This window comes from Sceloporus undulatus, chromosome 4, assembly GCF_019175285.1.
Source record: "Sceloporus undulatus isolate JIND9_A2432 ecotype Alabama chromosome 4, SceUnd_v1.1, whole genome shotgun sequence".
NCBI lineage: Eukaryota > Metazoa > Chordata > Lepidosauria > Squamata > Phrynosomatidae > Sceloporus > Sceloporus undulatus.
The window spans coordinates 91,469,599-91,486,737 of NC_056525.1; the positions used below are offsets into that span (position 1 = coordinate 91,469,599).

Consider the following 17,139-nt stretch of genomic DNA (forward strand, 5'->3'; position numbering starts at 1 on the left):
GTGTTGCACCATGCAAGGAAACTGGGCTGTCCGAAGGGCAGAACAGGGTGAAAGGAACATGTTGTGAACTTACCCAACACAGAAAGCATTAGTGCTAAGTCAGAGAAACAAACAATGTTATTAAGAGAAAATTGGCAAATGGGGAAAAAAAAAGAAAAAAAAAACCAGAAAGAAAGAAAGGAAACTAAACATTGCCCCAAGCTAGCTAGCCAGCCTTGGTGGAAAACAAGTTAAAAACAGAGCAAAGGATAACAAAGCATTACAATGAAAGAAACCAAGCCATTATATGAAACATGACTCTCCCTTGAAACCTTGAATTGCTGCTTTCCATGCTGTTTTAAGTGTTAGCCTTTCAAAATAACATCTACAATTAAGGCTGATTGGGTTTTTTTTCTATTTTAATATTAAGCATCCAGGAGGCAGAAATGCCAGTCATTAAAACTGTAATGTGATATGATTTTTTAAAAAAGATGTACTGTAAGGAGGAAATATCAGTTAAGGGTTGATTAATTATTATCTAAGGACTGCTGCTATGAAATCTTGCACTTGCCTGAAAGAAATGAACAGAGACTGCTCAGTAGTCAGTCCCAAATGGATGGAACCAGATGGCCCAGTATCTTGCACACAGTTAAAGATCTATCACTAACTGCTGATGAAACTGCAGTTAAAATGTATCTGTGTAGCTGTAGAAATCAAAACTAGTTTGCTAAGTCATCACTTGAAACTGCTGGAATGAAAACCTAGACATTATCAGTCCTAACCATCTTATCCTCACTTTGTGTGCTGGTACTGAGCCTGTAAACATTAAAAATGCTGGGATAGGAGAAAGGCCTGGTTCTGAGTACAGATTTGTCAAACTGTGCCATGCAATGTTATTGTGCAAACTTTCCACTGTGTAATATAAACTCTGTTACATTTTGCTAGATACTTTGCCAGGGGAAACAAAAAGCAATTAAGGATTAATGAGCATCATTTGTTCTTTTAGAACCTTTAGCAGGGTGCAGAAATTTTGACTCTTTTGATTTTTGGAGTACAACTTCCACAGTCCCTTATCACTGTCTTTGCTGGCTGGATCCTCTAGCAAGTAAACTCTGAAAGAAATTTGAAGTGCCAGAGGTTCTCTAGCTCTGCTTCACAGGTAACTTTTCTCCAAATTCTAGACATCAACATTCACCAGGAATGTGGATCCCACAAACATAATGAGGACTGAATATAAGGAAAAGGTATTTCATATAGGTAAGCTTTGCTATTGTAAGGAAAGACACACACTTCAAAGCAGGCATTTTTCTCCTCTCCTACATCCACTTCCCCAAATGATAAGTGCTCTGAAAATTTACCCATGGACAGTTATTTTCTATTGCTCTGGAAGTTGAAAAGCTACTTAACAATCATTTCTACATTTTTAGTCTGTTTGGTTCACAGGTTCACTGAGCTGCTAAGGGCCTCTGCATATTTACCCTCTGAATGCACTGGAAGGAAGGGTGGTCATGGTTGACTTATATACCCTTTGCCTTGATGGCAGTGAACTTGCTGCACCCCTTTCTTCTAGATGTGTCCTATTGTGAGAACCACTATCAGCAGCAGCAAACAGGAGGGAAATGCCAGCCAACGGAAGAATTGTTGTCAAAGTCATCTTTTTTATTAAACAGTACATGTTGAATCTCCCTTATCTGGAATGCTGAAGTCCAAAATACTAAAAAAAGTAACAACCCCAAAACGTTTTGAATGGGTGGCTGAAATAGTTACACCATTGCTTTCTGATGGTTCGATGTACACAAACTTTCTTTCATGCACAAAATTATTTTAAAAATTGTATATAATTTCATTCAGGCTATGTGTACTATATACAAAACACAAGTGAATTCTGTGACTTGGTTCCATTGCCAAGAAAACTCATTATTGTACATATATGCAAATATAGGTGTTCCAAAATCCAAATAAATAAATCCCAATTCCAAATCCCAAACACTTCTGGTCCCAAGTATTTTGGATAAGGGAGACTCAACCTGTACTGATGTTTGAGTTCTGAAATCATCACAGAACACCCTTCTGTTCCTGCACAGTTTCCTTGCTTTGAGAAAGTTGGACAACAGAGAAGTAACAGGTGCTGTTTTGCCTCACCTTCTATGGTAGGTACAGCTGCACCTGATACACTGCTGCTTGCCATGCTCTCTGAAATGTCAACAGAGCCCTGAGAAATTGAAGGTGACAGCCAGAGAAGACACAGTTGGCTTCTCACTGGTGGTTGCTACTGAAGGCCCCCTTTGTTGTCTACCAGGCACATGCTGCATGGCTTGATTTGTAGAGGAATCTTGGGTATCAGAAAGCATGTTCCTGTCATCATAGGTAGGTACCACTGGAATGAATCTGCCAGACTTCAACAATTTTTAAACCAACATTATTACCCAATATAGGACAGAAATTATCTTATTTCTAAATACTTAAGTCAAATGAGCTTCAAATAAAAAGCAGAAAACAGTATGAAAAGAAGTGATATTTAATTAAAGTGTTTCATATCCATGGTACTAAACATTTTAGCTGTGAACAGGAATCTTAACTGCAGGTCTCTTTAACCCTTCTCATGGCTACAAGAAGCCAGCTTCCAAAAAAAAGATCACAATATATGCCAATGCACAATGTATGCAATATTATCAGAGATTGTGAAAGACAAAAACAAGTCAACACTATTGAAATAATTTCATATTTTGTCCCCCCCCCCCAAAAGGCAAATTATGGTATCATTCTTTTCAATGTAGAATTACAATGCTAATACAAAACAATATTTTGCAAATGCACTTTGAAGAAAAATCCAGAGGTGTGCCTGTAACAAGTAAGCAGAATATATATCAATATGTATATTAAAGCTCCCCCCCAGGAAATAAAAGACACAAAGATCTTATGGAGTATTATTTTACTTCTGAGGCATTTCTAATCAAAGCACCAAGATGCAATGTAGTGATACAATTGCTGAAAATTCATTAAATACAATTTTCTTAAATTTCGAAACCTGACAGTGGTTTAAGAGTTATCCTTTTGGATGTTTTAGGGGTTTATTATTATTATTATTATTCTACTGCAACCTTTTCCTGTGCTGGTTGTGGGATTATGTGAGTTGAGGTCCTAACACATTTGGACGGTGCTAGGTTAGGAAAGGTTGTTCTGTTGGATTCAGTTGACTAAGCACCATTGCTGCATAACCTCCATTAAGATCTCATCAAAATGAATGGAAAAGAAGCAGGGCTGCATACTAAAGTAACATTTTCTACACCTTTCTTTATAATTGCATTATTATCACAAAGTCAGCTTTGCACAATAAGAGCAAAGTCTTCATGTGTTGATTCTTCAAGATGATAATATATTTTGGAAGGCTAGGGTGGTGGTGGTAGTAAATGGCCATGCATCTTGTGTTTATCTAAAATCAGACAAAAGTGACCTCAGGCAGTTAGTGGTATTTTGGCGTTAGATTTACAATTGCTGTGACTGAAAACTGGTAATTTAAGTCAATAAAGAATCTGAACAGGACTTAGGCTCTTGACCAAGTGGTTTTAAGAGTAAAAGTCAAAAGGCATTTTTACAATACAAAGTTGGCACGATTTTTATTTGATTAAAATTACATCCCTGCAGTTTATGATATATGTGTAATACTCCCCTTCAGTTAGTAAAATACACGTGTGTAATCAAGATCTAAAATACTGCTGGTGAAAACACTGGTTTCAATCCAACGTGCCATGAGTAGAAATAAAATGGCTACCAGCACTGTGCTGCAAACACTAAAAGAATGGTTTACAGAAGGCTCTAGCAGCTAAGTTCCGTGGCAGTTGCCATGCTTTCTCTTGTACAAGTTGAACACTTGTCTTCAGACAGATTATTACAGTTTATTCAAAAACAAATCTCACTATGTCCAGTGGTGCTTACTGCCTAGGAACTGCATTTGGGATTGCAGCCTCATAGCTTCAACCTGTATATGGCCATTCAGAATTAAATCCCACATAAACATGTATATGATTTCTTGGACTATTCATCCATGTGGAGCGTAAACACTCCTTCCATGAGTAGAAATGAAATTCTGCCATAATTGTAAGGACACCTTTGGATCCAACCTATTTTGTCTAATGGGTGCAACATATGATACTGTCAACCAGATTAAATTTTTTTAAAAAAATTACCATATATACTCGACTATAAGTCAACCTCATGTATAAGTCGAGGGCAGGTTTTGGGGCCAAAATTATGGATTTTGATATGACTCATGGATAAATTGAGAATAAAACTTAGAGGGATGTAATAAAGAGTGTAAAGGACAACCTTTACTGTCTTCATACAGAATTATTTTATTCAGATCCTTTTAAACCCAATTTCTTTTGGCACTCCTTTGAGGAGAAGCACCAAAGAGGTGCCACCACTGCCATTTTCCCACCCAAGCAATCAAAAAGGCATAATGGTAGAAAGAATAGAGTGGTTTGTCGCTTCTTTTAGCTGCTCCCAGGATGAACTTTCACCCCTCTACTCAGAGAAGGGAAAGGGTTAAAATATAGTACTTACACTGACCCGTGGATAAGTCAACCCAGTTTTATGGGGTAAATTTTTTGACTAAAATTTCTAGACTTACACATGAGTATATATAATAGGTTATAATAGCAATTATATGGATTTATTTTTTAAAAAATCAGAACCCATACCTCCAGTCATACGCTGGAACTTATTGACAAAAGAAGAGGAAAGGAAACAGTAGATTATAAAACAGGTTACATCACAATCTACATGCTTTCCCTCTCTTTTCTCCTGCAATCTTTCCTGCACAGGTTACCACATGCTGACATGGCCTTTGACAACAGGTGCATTATGCTCCTGTAATGTCAAAGCTTTACCTGGTTTGGCAGCCAATAATTTGAAGAAACCTATTTAAAGCAGCTATAACTACATAGATCAGTCCAGTGTGATCTGATTTTAATGTTTAAGGCTATGACCTACTAATCTCAGGTAAAGTGGAAATTAAAAGGAAGGCAGGGAGCAATGTATTTGGTGCAAATGTCTCACTGGCCATGATAAAAGAACATGTCTGAATGTTTTCTCTAAGGTAATGTAAAAAGCAACATTTGCTGGTGGCTGTGTAGTGCATGAACATTCAAAATTCTTTATTCACATACTGTATAAAATTAATAATTTAATCCAGCAATTTTAAAAGATAAATTCATTTTATATGAAAGTACTAAATTGATTACTGCCTCAAGCATGCGACTTCTTTAAAATGCATTAATGTCATGAATGAAAATAATTCAAGAAAGAAAAAAGTTCTAATTCCTGAGGAGGGTAGGTAGTTAACAGACATGGCGAGGGCTTGGTGGTGGTGAGGAAAGGTACTGGGAATCAACATAAAGTTGTTTTTGTGTGTCTGTTTTTTTGAGACAGCATCTTGTTTTTAGACTTTGGCAACAAGGCACTGGGGATTTCCCTCCTCTTTTGGACTAGTGTTAGAAGCAAACACTTTCTAAGGGAACAGCCACTGGCAGCTCTACCAATGCAGATGCATTTTATTCAGAGGGTTAATGGGACATGGGCCAATTCTGTTGTGAGAAAAAATACAGTATTGCTGTCACATTTTAGCTTGGACACAGTTTTAAAGCTTTTCATGTCCTACTGGAGCACTACTTACAGTCATGTAAATCAGCCTTCTTTAAAAAATCAACAATGCATGTTTACCACTGATTTTTATTGGGTGAACTAGCTCTAGGAACAGTTCACTGTATTTCCAGATTTCGAGTCACAGCACCCAGGTTTAACACCCGTTCCCAAGATTCTCATATGTAGGGTAAGTAATGATCCAAACACATGCTGCACAATTGACAAAACTGATTCAACATATATGCAACAACAGAAAATCCAAGACAAACCATGTTGTTGCCATCCAATAAAAGTTGTATGAATCAGCAATCAGAAAGATAGGCTTGTGTATTTCAGACAAATAATATCTTAAAATATGCTAACCGAGTTATTTTTAAGTAGGATCTTAAATATGTTCCTGCGATTTTATATTGGAGAAGAAACTGTTTTTCTGGTCCTAAATGGGCTATGTGTCAATAGCAAACAAAAATATCCACGAACAGGTAGCAAAAATACAGATATATAAACCATCAAATTAATTAATACTCTTTATGAACTGTACATTCATTCTGAGAGAGCAGACAGAAGTATGATAAAGAAAATGATGGTGACTGTCCATAGTTTACTGTTTCCAAAGCTGCCATTAGGATGGTATTCTACTTATAAAGAGAAAACCTGGCACTCTGGTGAAAGACAATGTTGATGGTTGGTTTCTTGTAGTGAATCACTTTCCAAGCTAGTTTTTTTTTTTGGGGGGGGGGTGTACAATGTTAGAGAAAGCTGATACAAATGGTCCTTATAATCTTCCAGGATGTACTAATGTAGGCAGAATTCAACAAGAGCTCGATCCTGTAGTTTAAATATGCAGAGCACCAGTTGGTGGGACAGAAACCTTGGCTTGCTGGCTCTGCAACCAGCTTCTCAATGTAGTCACACAGTGAAACCAGGTATTCTGGGTTTGGTTTGATTTTACCTGCCCTGAAGTAGATACAACTACTGTTAATTAAAAAATAAGAAAAGTAAACTAGCTCTTCCCATTAAGAGACTTTCATTAGGCTGGCTGAAAACTAATATTTCTGGAACTTGTGTTGGAAACAGCATACATTCTGTGCAATTAGGTTCTACTACTTAACCACACATCTCAGGTCTTTTATGTGTGGAGCAGCCCCGTTATGGCAGATCACAACATTAGAAAGAAAGAAAAACCAAACTATTAAAGGGCTAGCAACAAATGGAATGCAGATACATACAGATGGCTAAAGCCAATACTGTTTCTTTCCATTCAGTATCTCATTAATACCTGAAGTGCATACAAATATTTAACAAAGTTTACAATGATCAGAGATTTGTTTTGTTGCTGAGCACTGTTACAATCATTCAAGATAACTACAGCACAGCAGCTGATTTCAAGAGGCCTTGCACAGGAAGCAACAATACAGATTGCTCTCAGAGTTTCCTATTCCTCTGACATATCGTTTGGCATTTGTTAAAATGTGAGTTTAGCAGAAGATCTTGGATTCTTCCAGAAAGCAGTTCTGTAGGAACTATGCAGGAAAGGTAGAGGACAAATTCCCAATTAAAATCAAATTGAAAGGAAAGAAACATCAATATTAGATGCTATTTTCAGAATTTATGTGCTAGTATAGCCTATATTTCAGAGAAAATATGAGACAGGCAAAAAAAGTTATAAACCAAAGGTCACCTTTCAACATTGCTTTGAGAACAAGAATTCAAGCTAGATACTGTATAAGTTTATAGATTCTTAAGACAGTGTGAAAAAGCTTAAGACATACTTAATGGTAAAGGCATGAACTGCAAGAATTTATCAAATAAATGCAGCAATTAACTTTGAAGGATGCACTTGAAAAATGCACTTGGGAATGTGTGTATACACCTAAAACAAACATACGTACACATCCTAGATAAAGACACCAATTACATACACAAGGCTCTACACTGGTATAAAATCAAATGTAAAAGTAAGCTTGATTAGGACTCTATGCTTGTCTGCCCCACTATTCTGTAAATGAAGCTCAGGCAACTTTGGTCTTGATTATTTAACCTAACACCTGGAACTGTGAACACACATTGCACTTTAAAGTAGAACCCAACCCAACCTCATCCCAGAAACACCAACAGAATTCAGTTCCCAACAATGCTCTTCAAACTATTTCATTTACAAGAAGTAACTTGATAAATCTTGCATTCCTAGTTAGAGAATGCTATAAAGAAAAGAAACTTTTTTTTAGAAAACTTAAAAGTTCAATTATACATGGTATGTAAATGAATTGCGGTTTTATGCAGTTGGTACCAGGTGACCTTCAGGTTTCTTCTCTCAGAATCTTCCTGGTTGGTTTTGCAGGGGAGGGTCTTGAAGACATTTTGCTGCTTCACCTATAGGATAGTACAGGTCTTTTTATCCTTGAAGGGGTTTTCCGAAGCAGGTATGCCCATTAGTAAAGGATCCTTCCTGGCATGCTCCTCACAATAGCACATTAGATCTGCCGATGCCTTGGACACCTGAGGATGGTAAAAAATGTCCAGAACCATAAATATTCAGAATCATACATAATTATGTCACACAAATATGAGCGCAAAGATATGTGCTATATTTTTAATCTTTTACTAGTAATTATGTTTGCAGTGTTTTTTTAAAAATGTAATTTAAATTAAAAAAATATTTTTTTTATTGTAAACTAATATTGTTAGGAGCCCTATCCCTTATGTCACCTGGCAACTCTAATTCAGATGCAGATAAGAGACAGTTTGATATGATTTTAGAGTTGGACTATGCAACTCCCCCCAACAAAACTTGCCAGGAAAACCCTGTAATGATATAATAATAATAATAATAATAATAATAATAATAATAATAATAATAATAATAGATGATAGATGTTGCTGTTTATTTATATCCTGCCTTCCTCCCAGTACAGGGATTCAAGGCAGAGATTTCCTAAAAGAGAAATAAGATGAGTGATAAAGAATTTTACACTATTTCAAGTGGATTTATTGGACATATGAATGAGGAAACATGATAAATGATAGAAGTTGGACTCTAAACAGAAGGGCCATTGTCTTTGACCTTTTTTTCTGGACAACCCCCAATATAAACCAATGCTAAACACAGACCCTAGAGGAGACTCATTGAATCAATGGCATTTACATATCTGTTGACTCACCATTCAACAACTGATTATATGGGTCTACTCATTTTGGGGACTAACCAAGAGGATACAGATTAGGATAGCAAATTCATTCACATACATCTTAACAAATGAGTAAACATTATTAAAAAGAAAAGTAAGATTTTGTCATTTAATGACTATATTAAGTAAGGGATGTGATCACTTGTAGCTTCCAAGAAACACAATATAGTCTGGGTGCTTATTTGGAAAAAAAAAATTGGGTTCAACAAGGATTACACAGCGAGAGGTCTCCATAGGCTCTAGGCCCTTGTACACTATCTGGTTCATTCTGAACATATATGTCTTTTATCTGTTGACAATAAATGGATCCGGTTATGTGGATGGTATTTCTAACATGTTCACAACAAATTTTGATTTCATAAATCATTCTTACATTTCCCCAAACAAATCATGCCATAAACCAACTATGCCTAAACTGAAGCCGTCTATGTTGATCCCACGTATGTAGAGTGCACTGTATGAATATTCATATAATTATTTACATTCTGTTCTACAGTAAAACTTTAACAAGGAACAAAATACTTCACCAAAGGGCAATGTTAATTTCAAAGCTGTATGTGCTGGATAGTCCTATACATGGTGAAAAAGCAAAGCTTTGTGAAAATCTGGGGTGGCTGATCTATGTTGCAAGCCCCTTATACTTCAAGAGGTACAGACGAAGTCCAACTGACTCCAAAGGTGTATGTGAGGCCTTCACAAGAAGAGACTATGGAAAATATAGTACTTTTGATTCCAGCTAGTATGTATAGTTTTGAATGATGAATTCACTTCTAAAGACTGCTTTTCAAGTTTCTACTTCAGTTTCATAAGGAGTACTAAATCAAAAACAAAATGTTCAAAGAAGCTTAGGATATGAGTTAACAGAAAAACCCATATGCGAACCCATATGCATGACATTGTATGATTAGGATTAGCACAAATGTTCACTGACAAAGCCTTTCATGATAGGGTCAGATTCAAGAAGAGTCTCTTCATAAGACCAGTTCCTGATGGTGGTTTGGGCAAATGTGAGGTAGTGGTAACATAATAAGAGTTGATCAGTCCTCATAAAAGGGATATGGTTTTCTTCTGTCCATTACAAAAATTGATGGTGTAGGAAGTTTTTCAGGTATTTTCATGTACTCCAAACTCTAGCCCATCATTTTTCCTAGTTAAATCTCCAATCTTCCAGCGTGCAGCTAATTCAGATCTTGCAGCAGCCAGACGAAAAGTGATAAGCTTTCTGTTTCAAAGCACTGTTTCCTTTTGTATACAAAAGGAGTAATAAAAGTGCAGGACAAAAATGGATGGTTTGTTTAGTGATAAGTGAGGTCTGGTTTATGACCACTGTTTAAAAAGTTTTTACTTTAGGACATTCTGTCTCCATATGAACATAGGAGCCAGTCTATTTGCAACCCTTCCAGCATTATGGTGGGACATTTTTAATTATTCTTGATCACTGGACAATAGTAACTATCAAACTATATAAAATATACATTGTCTGTGCTGGGGTTAATGAGAACTAAATGAAGAATGTGCACAAAAATGGGCTATTGTGTACATTTACTGGATATTTTAGAGATGAACCAGGAGTATATTTTCTGGTTAATAATACATTATCACCAATACATGTGGAGCCCTTGTTCGAAAAAACCAAATTACAACATTTGAGAAGAATCTCTATTGAAAAGATGCTTTAAAAATATTAGCTTTAGATAAATATTGGTCACTTAGTATGAGAGAGAGAAACTCTTCTTACCTTTATTCTTTCTATAGATGCTTCTATTCTCAATTGTTGAACAGTTCTTCTGGCCTGAGCTATGTTGTTTGTTGTGCCAGATGTTTTGCCAGACATTTTCAGTGTGCTCTTTCAATCACTCTAAAAAAAGAGAACTAGTTATTTTTTCTAGCAATCAAGAATTGCTGCCAATCTGTACCGCAGACGTACAGTAATGTTAAAAAGAAGTCATTCCAGCTCATAACCATGGATTAGAGCATTCATGTTCAAACACTTTCCAAAGGAAAATCCCATCTCACTTTGGAAGCAAAGTAGGGTCAGCCCTGAATGGCAGACCACCAATGACTACCAGATGCTGTAGGCTATATTTCAGAGGAAGGAACTGGTAAATCTATCTTTGAGTATTCTTTGTCTAAGATAACTCTATGAAATCAATGGTCAACAGGCAACTTGAAGGCACACACACATCCATTACAATATCTGAAAAATATACAGTGGGCCCCCCATCTTCACTGGGGATATGGGTACAGGACCCTGTGAAAGTGGAAAAAGCACAAATACCGTCAGCCCTCCACACCCACAGATTTTTAACCCATGGATTCAAGCATTCATGGATTGAAAATATTCCCAAAAAATATAAATTCCAAAAAGCAAAGTTTGATTTTGCCATTTTACTATGTCATTGTATTTAATGGAACTTGAGCATCCACATATTTTGGTAGGGTCATTGGGGGGTCCTGGAACCAAGGGCCCACTGTAAAAAAAAATACACTGATTTTTTTTTAACCTGAGAGAATACCTCTTTAGGAATCTCTGGATCCCCCAGTGCAACTCTATGGTCTACATCAGCAGGAACTCGAACACAGAATCACACTGAAGGGCCTAAAAATGACTAGAGAAGTGTATTCTCTAGGAATCTAGATCTTCCAGCATGACTCTACAGTCAATTTCCAGCAGAGTCATGCTAGAGGACCTTAAGAGATTCCTAGAGAGAACATATCAATTAAATCTGTGAATAATCAAATCCTCAAAAAGTCAAAGCAGCAAATGTGCCAACTGTATAATAATTGACAGCTGCAAATTATATACAGCATTAATGTACAAACTGATTTGCTTTGTTCTGCTACAGTTCTTAAATTATTATGGGAAATTATGTTTGTGAGTGTTCAGGGTTTTTCCCTCCCTTCTCATCCAGCCAAATGTAATGGGCCAGAAACTACAATATGGAAGGGACCAAAGTCTTTTTGTAACCAGGGAGCAGAGGATACACCATGTGGCATATCTGCAACTTTACATGCTTTTGAATGCAAGTCTGGCAGCACAATTAATCAACCTCTACTGTGCTCAGCAGTTGGGAATAAAAGTTGAAATACCCGGTAAGAGTGTTTGAACAAGTTACTTATCTGGACAACTACTTTCAGAATTCCCCAGCCAGCATGGCAACTAGCTATGCTGGATGTGGGTTCTGTGAATTGTCTAAATAATTAATCTTTCCATGCACTGGTACTTCCCCTTTGAGCTGCATTCCTCTGATATACTTCACCTTCAGGATTAAAAGCAGGAATTACAGTATAACCAGCTCTCTTTACACATTTTTGGAATGAAGGCAGAAATCATGCCAGGGATTTTCCCTTGCAGTTAAAAAAAAGAAAAGCTTGTAACTCTTCTCTCTTCAAATGCTAGGGAGACAGAAATGTCTCCTCTTAAATATCCTTTTTTAATTTCTTCAGAAAATGAAGGAACTCCTCTGGATTTGTATTATTGTTTTCATCATATTAGGATTATATTTTTGTATTTTAACATTTTATGGTATTGTGTTTTATAATTCATTTTTGATTGTATATGTTCTGATGTACCAGCCTTTGGTGAAAAGGGTATTATAAATCATCATCATCATCATCATCATCATCATCATCATCGCATTGGTCATTTGTGTTTATTTCTGATCCCTTGCTACAAAAGAGCTTTTTACCACTTAAAGATCTGTGCATCCAAGACATTTCATAAGCCATCTAAAAGCACCATCTTCCAAATGTTTACAAATTCAGTGTGTCTAAAAATGGTACATGTCTGAACCAGGTCAGGCATAAGTGCTTAACCACCCATACTGGATAGCCAGCAGTAAGTAGCAATAGCAAATAAGGAAAGCCTCTTTCTGTGGTTTATGTAGTGTTACATTCAAACAGGAATCTGTTTGGATTAGAAGAACAAGCCAAACCCATGCCAGGGTTTGTTCTTGGTTTATGATTTTGACTTGTTAAGACAGCAATGAGCCAATGGCCCTGGTTTGGATGTAACTCTAAACAATCCTTAGACAGGTGTATTTTAGTTTGTTTAGCTGTCAGCAAGAGATGCTGGGCAGGAGTAACTGAGCAGTATTTATCAGCACATTTGCTTCTTTGTGATAGTCTATATATACCAGTAAATCTGAAGGCTGGCCTACCGTGCATAGGAAAAGGGAAATGATGTGAAGTGGTCAGTTCAGATTGCTCCTTAAGTGAATAAAAAGCAGCAGGAAGAGTCTTGAAGAAGATCACGTCCCTTTTCTCAGCTAACCTACAGGGCACTGCACTGCTTATTGGTTTTGGCACAGGTTGCACTTTACATCCTGGGACAATAGTTCAGAGAAGGATCCGAGTCACAGTCCACTTACTGGATGCCTTCCAGTGAACTATCACAGTGACTTTGATCATCATGTTCTGCCAAAGACTGACAACAGTAGCACATGATGGCTTTGCTGGGTTGGCTCTTTAGCCTGCATGATGCCATCTAAGTGTCTGAAATACAACTCTTGAACAGATCACTTCTGAAACAGAGCCACACGGTGGAATGTTTTACTGATAGTTATGCACAGGCAGTCTGTTGTGGCCAAATCCTAAAGATCAGTAAATGAGATTTTTATAAGCAAGCAAACAAGCAAAGAAAATCTGTAAACAACACCAAACCTGACTCGGATTATGATCAGAAAAACTAAAATGGTTGCCCAAACTGAACTGCAACAGACATAATTCATCCCTCTGAGCATCTGCTCAAGCTCGCATTTTCAACCTTTTGCAAAGTTTACACTAAATGTCTACCACCAAGGCCTTGAGAACTCTTTCATCACTATTTCCACAGAAGTATGGTATCTTATATCTGTTTTCCAGTAATACACTGAATGTTGTAAAGTTATGAAATTCTAGAGCATGTTAGAAGCTGTAGTGTTATTTCAACATGTCCATTTTGGTTAAGGGACAACACAGAGGAAATGAAAACCTCTGGTTTTTAAAAGCAGTTTTACCACCTTTCTTTCAGTTATTTCCTTCACAGACCCGACATGCAACAAATTATTGAATTTATTCATGAGCAATATTATAATAGTTAAGGCTCATTCCATCATACTTTTATCTGTGTGTTAACTAAAGATGAAGGACCTACCTGTTGGTATGAATTTACTTAAAGAACCGCAGTTGCAAGAAAACATTTCCTAAAAGTAATGCACACAGGATACACCTATCAGTGTTGCTTAATAGTATGCTATTGCGGGGAGGAGTTCTCATAAATGATGAGTAACACATGAATAAAAATTAGATGCAGAATCCTAACTTTTAAAAAATCATTCTTTCCCGTTCTCATAGGTTTCTTATTCTTGTTCACAGTTAATATTTTGTATAGAAAATATGAGTGAACCATTTTTTTAAATACTGTAATGCAGTGAACACATAAGGAACAATTTTTATTGTATTTCTAAATTTTATGTGATTCCTGAGGTCTGAGCCTACCACTAAGCTTTCTGAAGTCTGGATCAGAATTCCCATCTGGTTGTAAAATTTGGCAGGAATCAGCAGTGTGATGTCCATGACATTTGCTGAAAATATGCGCAAATTCTGTATATATGAAATTAATAAAATACTAGCAAGGGTTCACAACAAAAGCTGTAGAGAAGTACACAGCCAAAATAATCCGTTAGAAAGAATGTCTAGAAGTGAGTCACCTAAAACCTGTGGTAAGAAAAGGTATTAAATGGATCAGCTGCTGCAGAGATAGCTATTACTGTATCAGAGCCCTACAAAGGCTTGTGCCAGACTGCACTGTGTCATCATTAAAGCTTCCTGGCAGACAACTCAGTTCCTACTCTCCCTAGCAAGCCAGTCTGTCTGGGGGCTGAGGTGGGGGGAACTATGTAGTACATGACAGAAGTTTATTTCGAAAGGAAAGATGACACACTTTCAACTATTAGGAAGCATAATATTAAAACCTCATTCCATTAACATGGCCATTTTGGAAAGGAACAGTCATTCCAATTTATGTCAAGGCTACGCTGATGCTCTTGGGGATAATTTGATGGGGGAGCTGCATACAAATGGTAGGCATTCCAGTGATGGATAGGACTGAAACCAGTGAAACCCATCCATTTTCCTCCTCTGTCTCTCTTCCTCCTCACCTAGGCTAGAGAGTTGTTAGGGAAAGGGTAGATTTCTGGAGGAGTCTGAGCTGACAGTTTACAGAGGCCTTTTGAAATTAGTCTGAAGGTCTCTCTAAAGTTTAAAAAGATAGCAGAGATATTCAAACAACAAAATCAAAATCTTCCTTTTGAACATTTAAGGAAAGTATAGCCCAGACTTAAAATATTGTAGTTTTAAGCTTAACAGAGGCTTGGGCACTTGCAGTTAAAACAAAGTAGGACAGAACTGATTAAACGGGTAAGAACCATGGTGCTTTATCTTGAGATCATTGGTCCATTTTACTCAATAAAATTTACTTTCACTAACCTGCTCTAATGTTTTCTAGTCATGCTACCTGAGTGAAGAGAGATTAAGTGAGACCTGCAACAAAATGGTGCAATGTAAAGTGCAAAAGAGAAGGACAAAAGAAGGAGGGATCCAAATAACAGGAAAGAAAGAAGAGTAGATGGACAAGTGGAATAATGTACACAATTGAAATTTCCCATTCGGAATTCCTTCCAGGACATTCCGTTCCCCAAGATCTCCTGCTTTCCCTCCCATTGCTTTCAATGGCCTTCCCGTCCCTTAGTGTTTTCCTCTGAAGTTTTGTTTATGCTTATGAAAATTTTGGGGTTCTCTTGAACTTCTGATAGTTCCCTCAAGTGTGGGTGGTGCCACTTTGACTACCGTACATTGGGATCTGCACTTGGTGAACAAGTTCATTGGTAGCACACAGAAGAAAAACAATCTTCCCTCCTTCTTGCCACTGAAACTTTTGTATAAACCTAGAGGTGCAATAAATTATTCTTAAAACTAAAAATCCTGGCGCTGCCTGAACTGGGAGTCTGTCTGGGTCTCCATGCTATTAGTGACTTACATAATTATAAGTGCAGGCTACGTGTACATAAGTCCCATTTTGGATGGGGCAGAGGGCTATTCTCTTGCCCTTTCAACATGTCCAAATACCTCCTACGCTTGAGGTGGGGAGGGAATGGAAATGGTTCAGACCATGAAGATAGGCTGCTCTGAGTTCCAAGGGAAAGAAAAGGTGGGTGCATCCTCATTTTTTCCCATCACAACCAAATTAAGACCAGCTGCCATCCATGGTCTGAACTGTCTCCCATTCCCCCATTTTCCCACTAGTAAGCAAGAGCATCAGGGCCCTTCCAGGGGTTTGACAGCTACTGGGTGGTGGGAGGACACAGAACTGTACATGCAGAGACCCATGCCAACATAGGATCTTGGGAACAAGTTGCCTAGAATCCTAAATGCAACCCCTGACTCTAGTGATCCTACAGTCAGCATATAGGTTTGGATGCCAAATACCGGTATGGTGGCAGATGTCAGCTTATACCACTGTGCTAGTATTAGGATTCTACCATCTTACTGAATAACCTGCTTTATCATTCAGATTTAGATCATCAGCAAAATTGTTCATTATCATGTAAAAGGATGAAAGCCAATACATTTTTTTATTTAAGAAACCCTATTAGTCATGAACAAATGCATTATTCTCTCTACACAACAAGCAAAAGGGGGAGAATGTTAGAATTTGGCATGTACTAACTAGCTTCAGAAGTTCTGCTACCAAACACTGGAGTACCACAGAATCAGAGGAGGGCATGCAGTTCATAGACTAAAAAAAAAACAACACTCCCAGAACAAGATCATATTTCCTGTTGTGAAACTAAGTAAATAAAAGTCTGGATACAGTCTGCCTTGTTGAAGAATATGTGCGTAATCAGTATGGTCTTCAAAAGACTGTTTACCAGAAAGCACATAGCCCACTGCCAAAGTTCCCTTGGAACTGTCTCCAAGGCAGCACCCGAAATGTGATGTTTGCAGTTCTACCAGTAACACTGCTAACTGGCCTCAGCTATATTCCTGTCTAAAATACACATTCCAAATAGACGAGAAAGAGGGTAAACATTGCCAGATAGTGATTAGTCAACTATATTAAAGAAATGCAGGGCAGAAAAATCATGATCAGGGCCCAGTCAATATTTATGCAGCACTCTAAACACATAGGGCACAATAAAAGATCAGCATTGTTTTTAATTCCAGGGATATCAATGGGAGAAATTCAATCCTTGCATCTAATTTTTTAAAATTTACTTACTTATTGACAGATATCTAAAGCATCCTTACACAAAGATAATATAACAGTTTATAAAGTGCACTGCTGGGA

General features: G+C 37.3%; 1 protein-coding gene across 5 annotated transcripts in view; it reads right to left on the reverse strand.

The window, feature by feature from the left end:
- Window positions 1-2,481: 2,481 nt before the first annotated feature.
- The window catches only part of GNG12 (G protein subunit gamma 12), a 55,706-nt gene continuing 41,048 nt past the window's right edge, over window positions 2,482-17,139 (reverse strand). For all 5 annotated transcript variants that reach the window (XM_042463115.1, XM_042463114.1, XM_042463113.1 and 2 more), the window contains 2 exons: window positions 10,549-10,668; window positions 2,482-8,121 (listed from right to left, as the gene is read on the reverse strand). In XM_042463115.1, the coding sequence (XP_042319049.1) occupies window positions 7,996-8,121; window positions 10,549-10,644 (222 nt within the window). In that variant the 5' untranslated portion in view covers window positions 10,645-10,668 and the 3' untranslated portion in view covers window positions 2,482-7,995. The remainder of the gene's footprint in view (window positions 8,122-10,548; window positions 10,669-17,139) is intronic.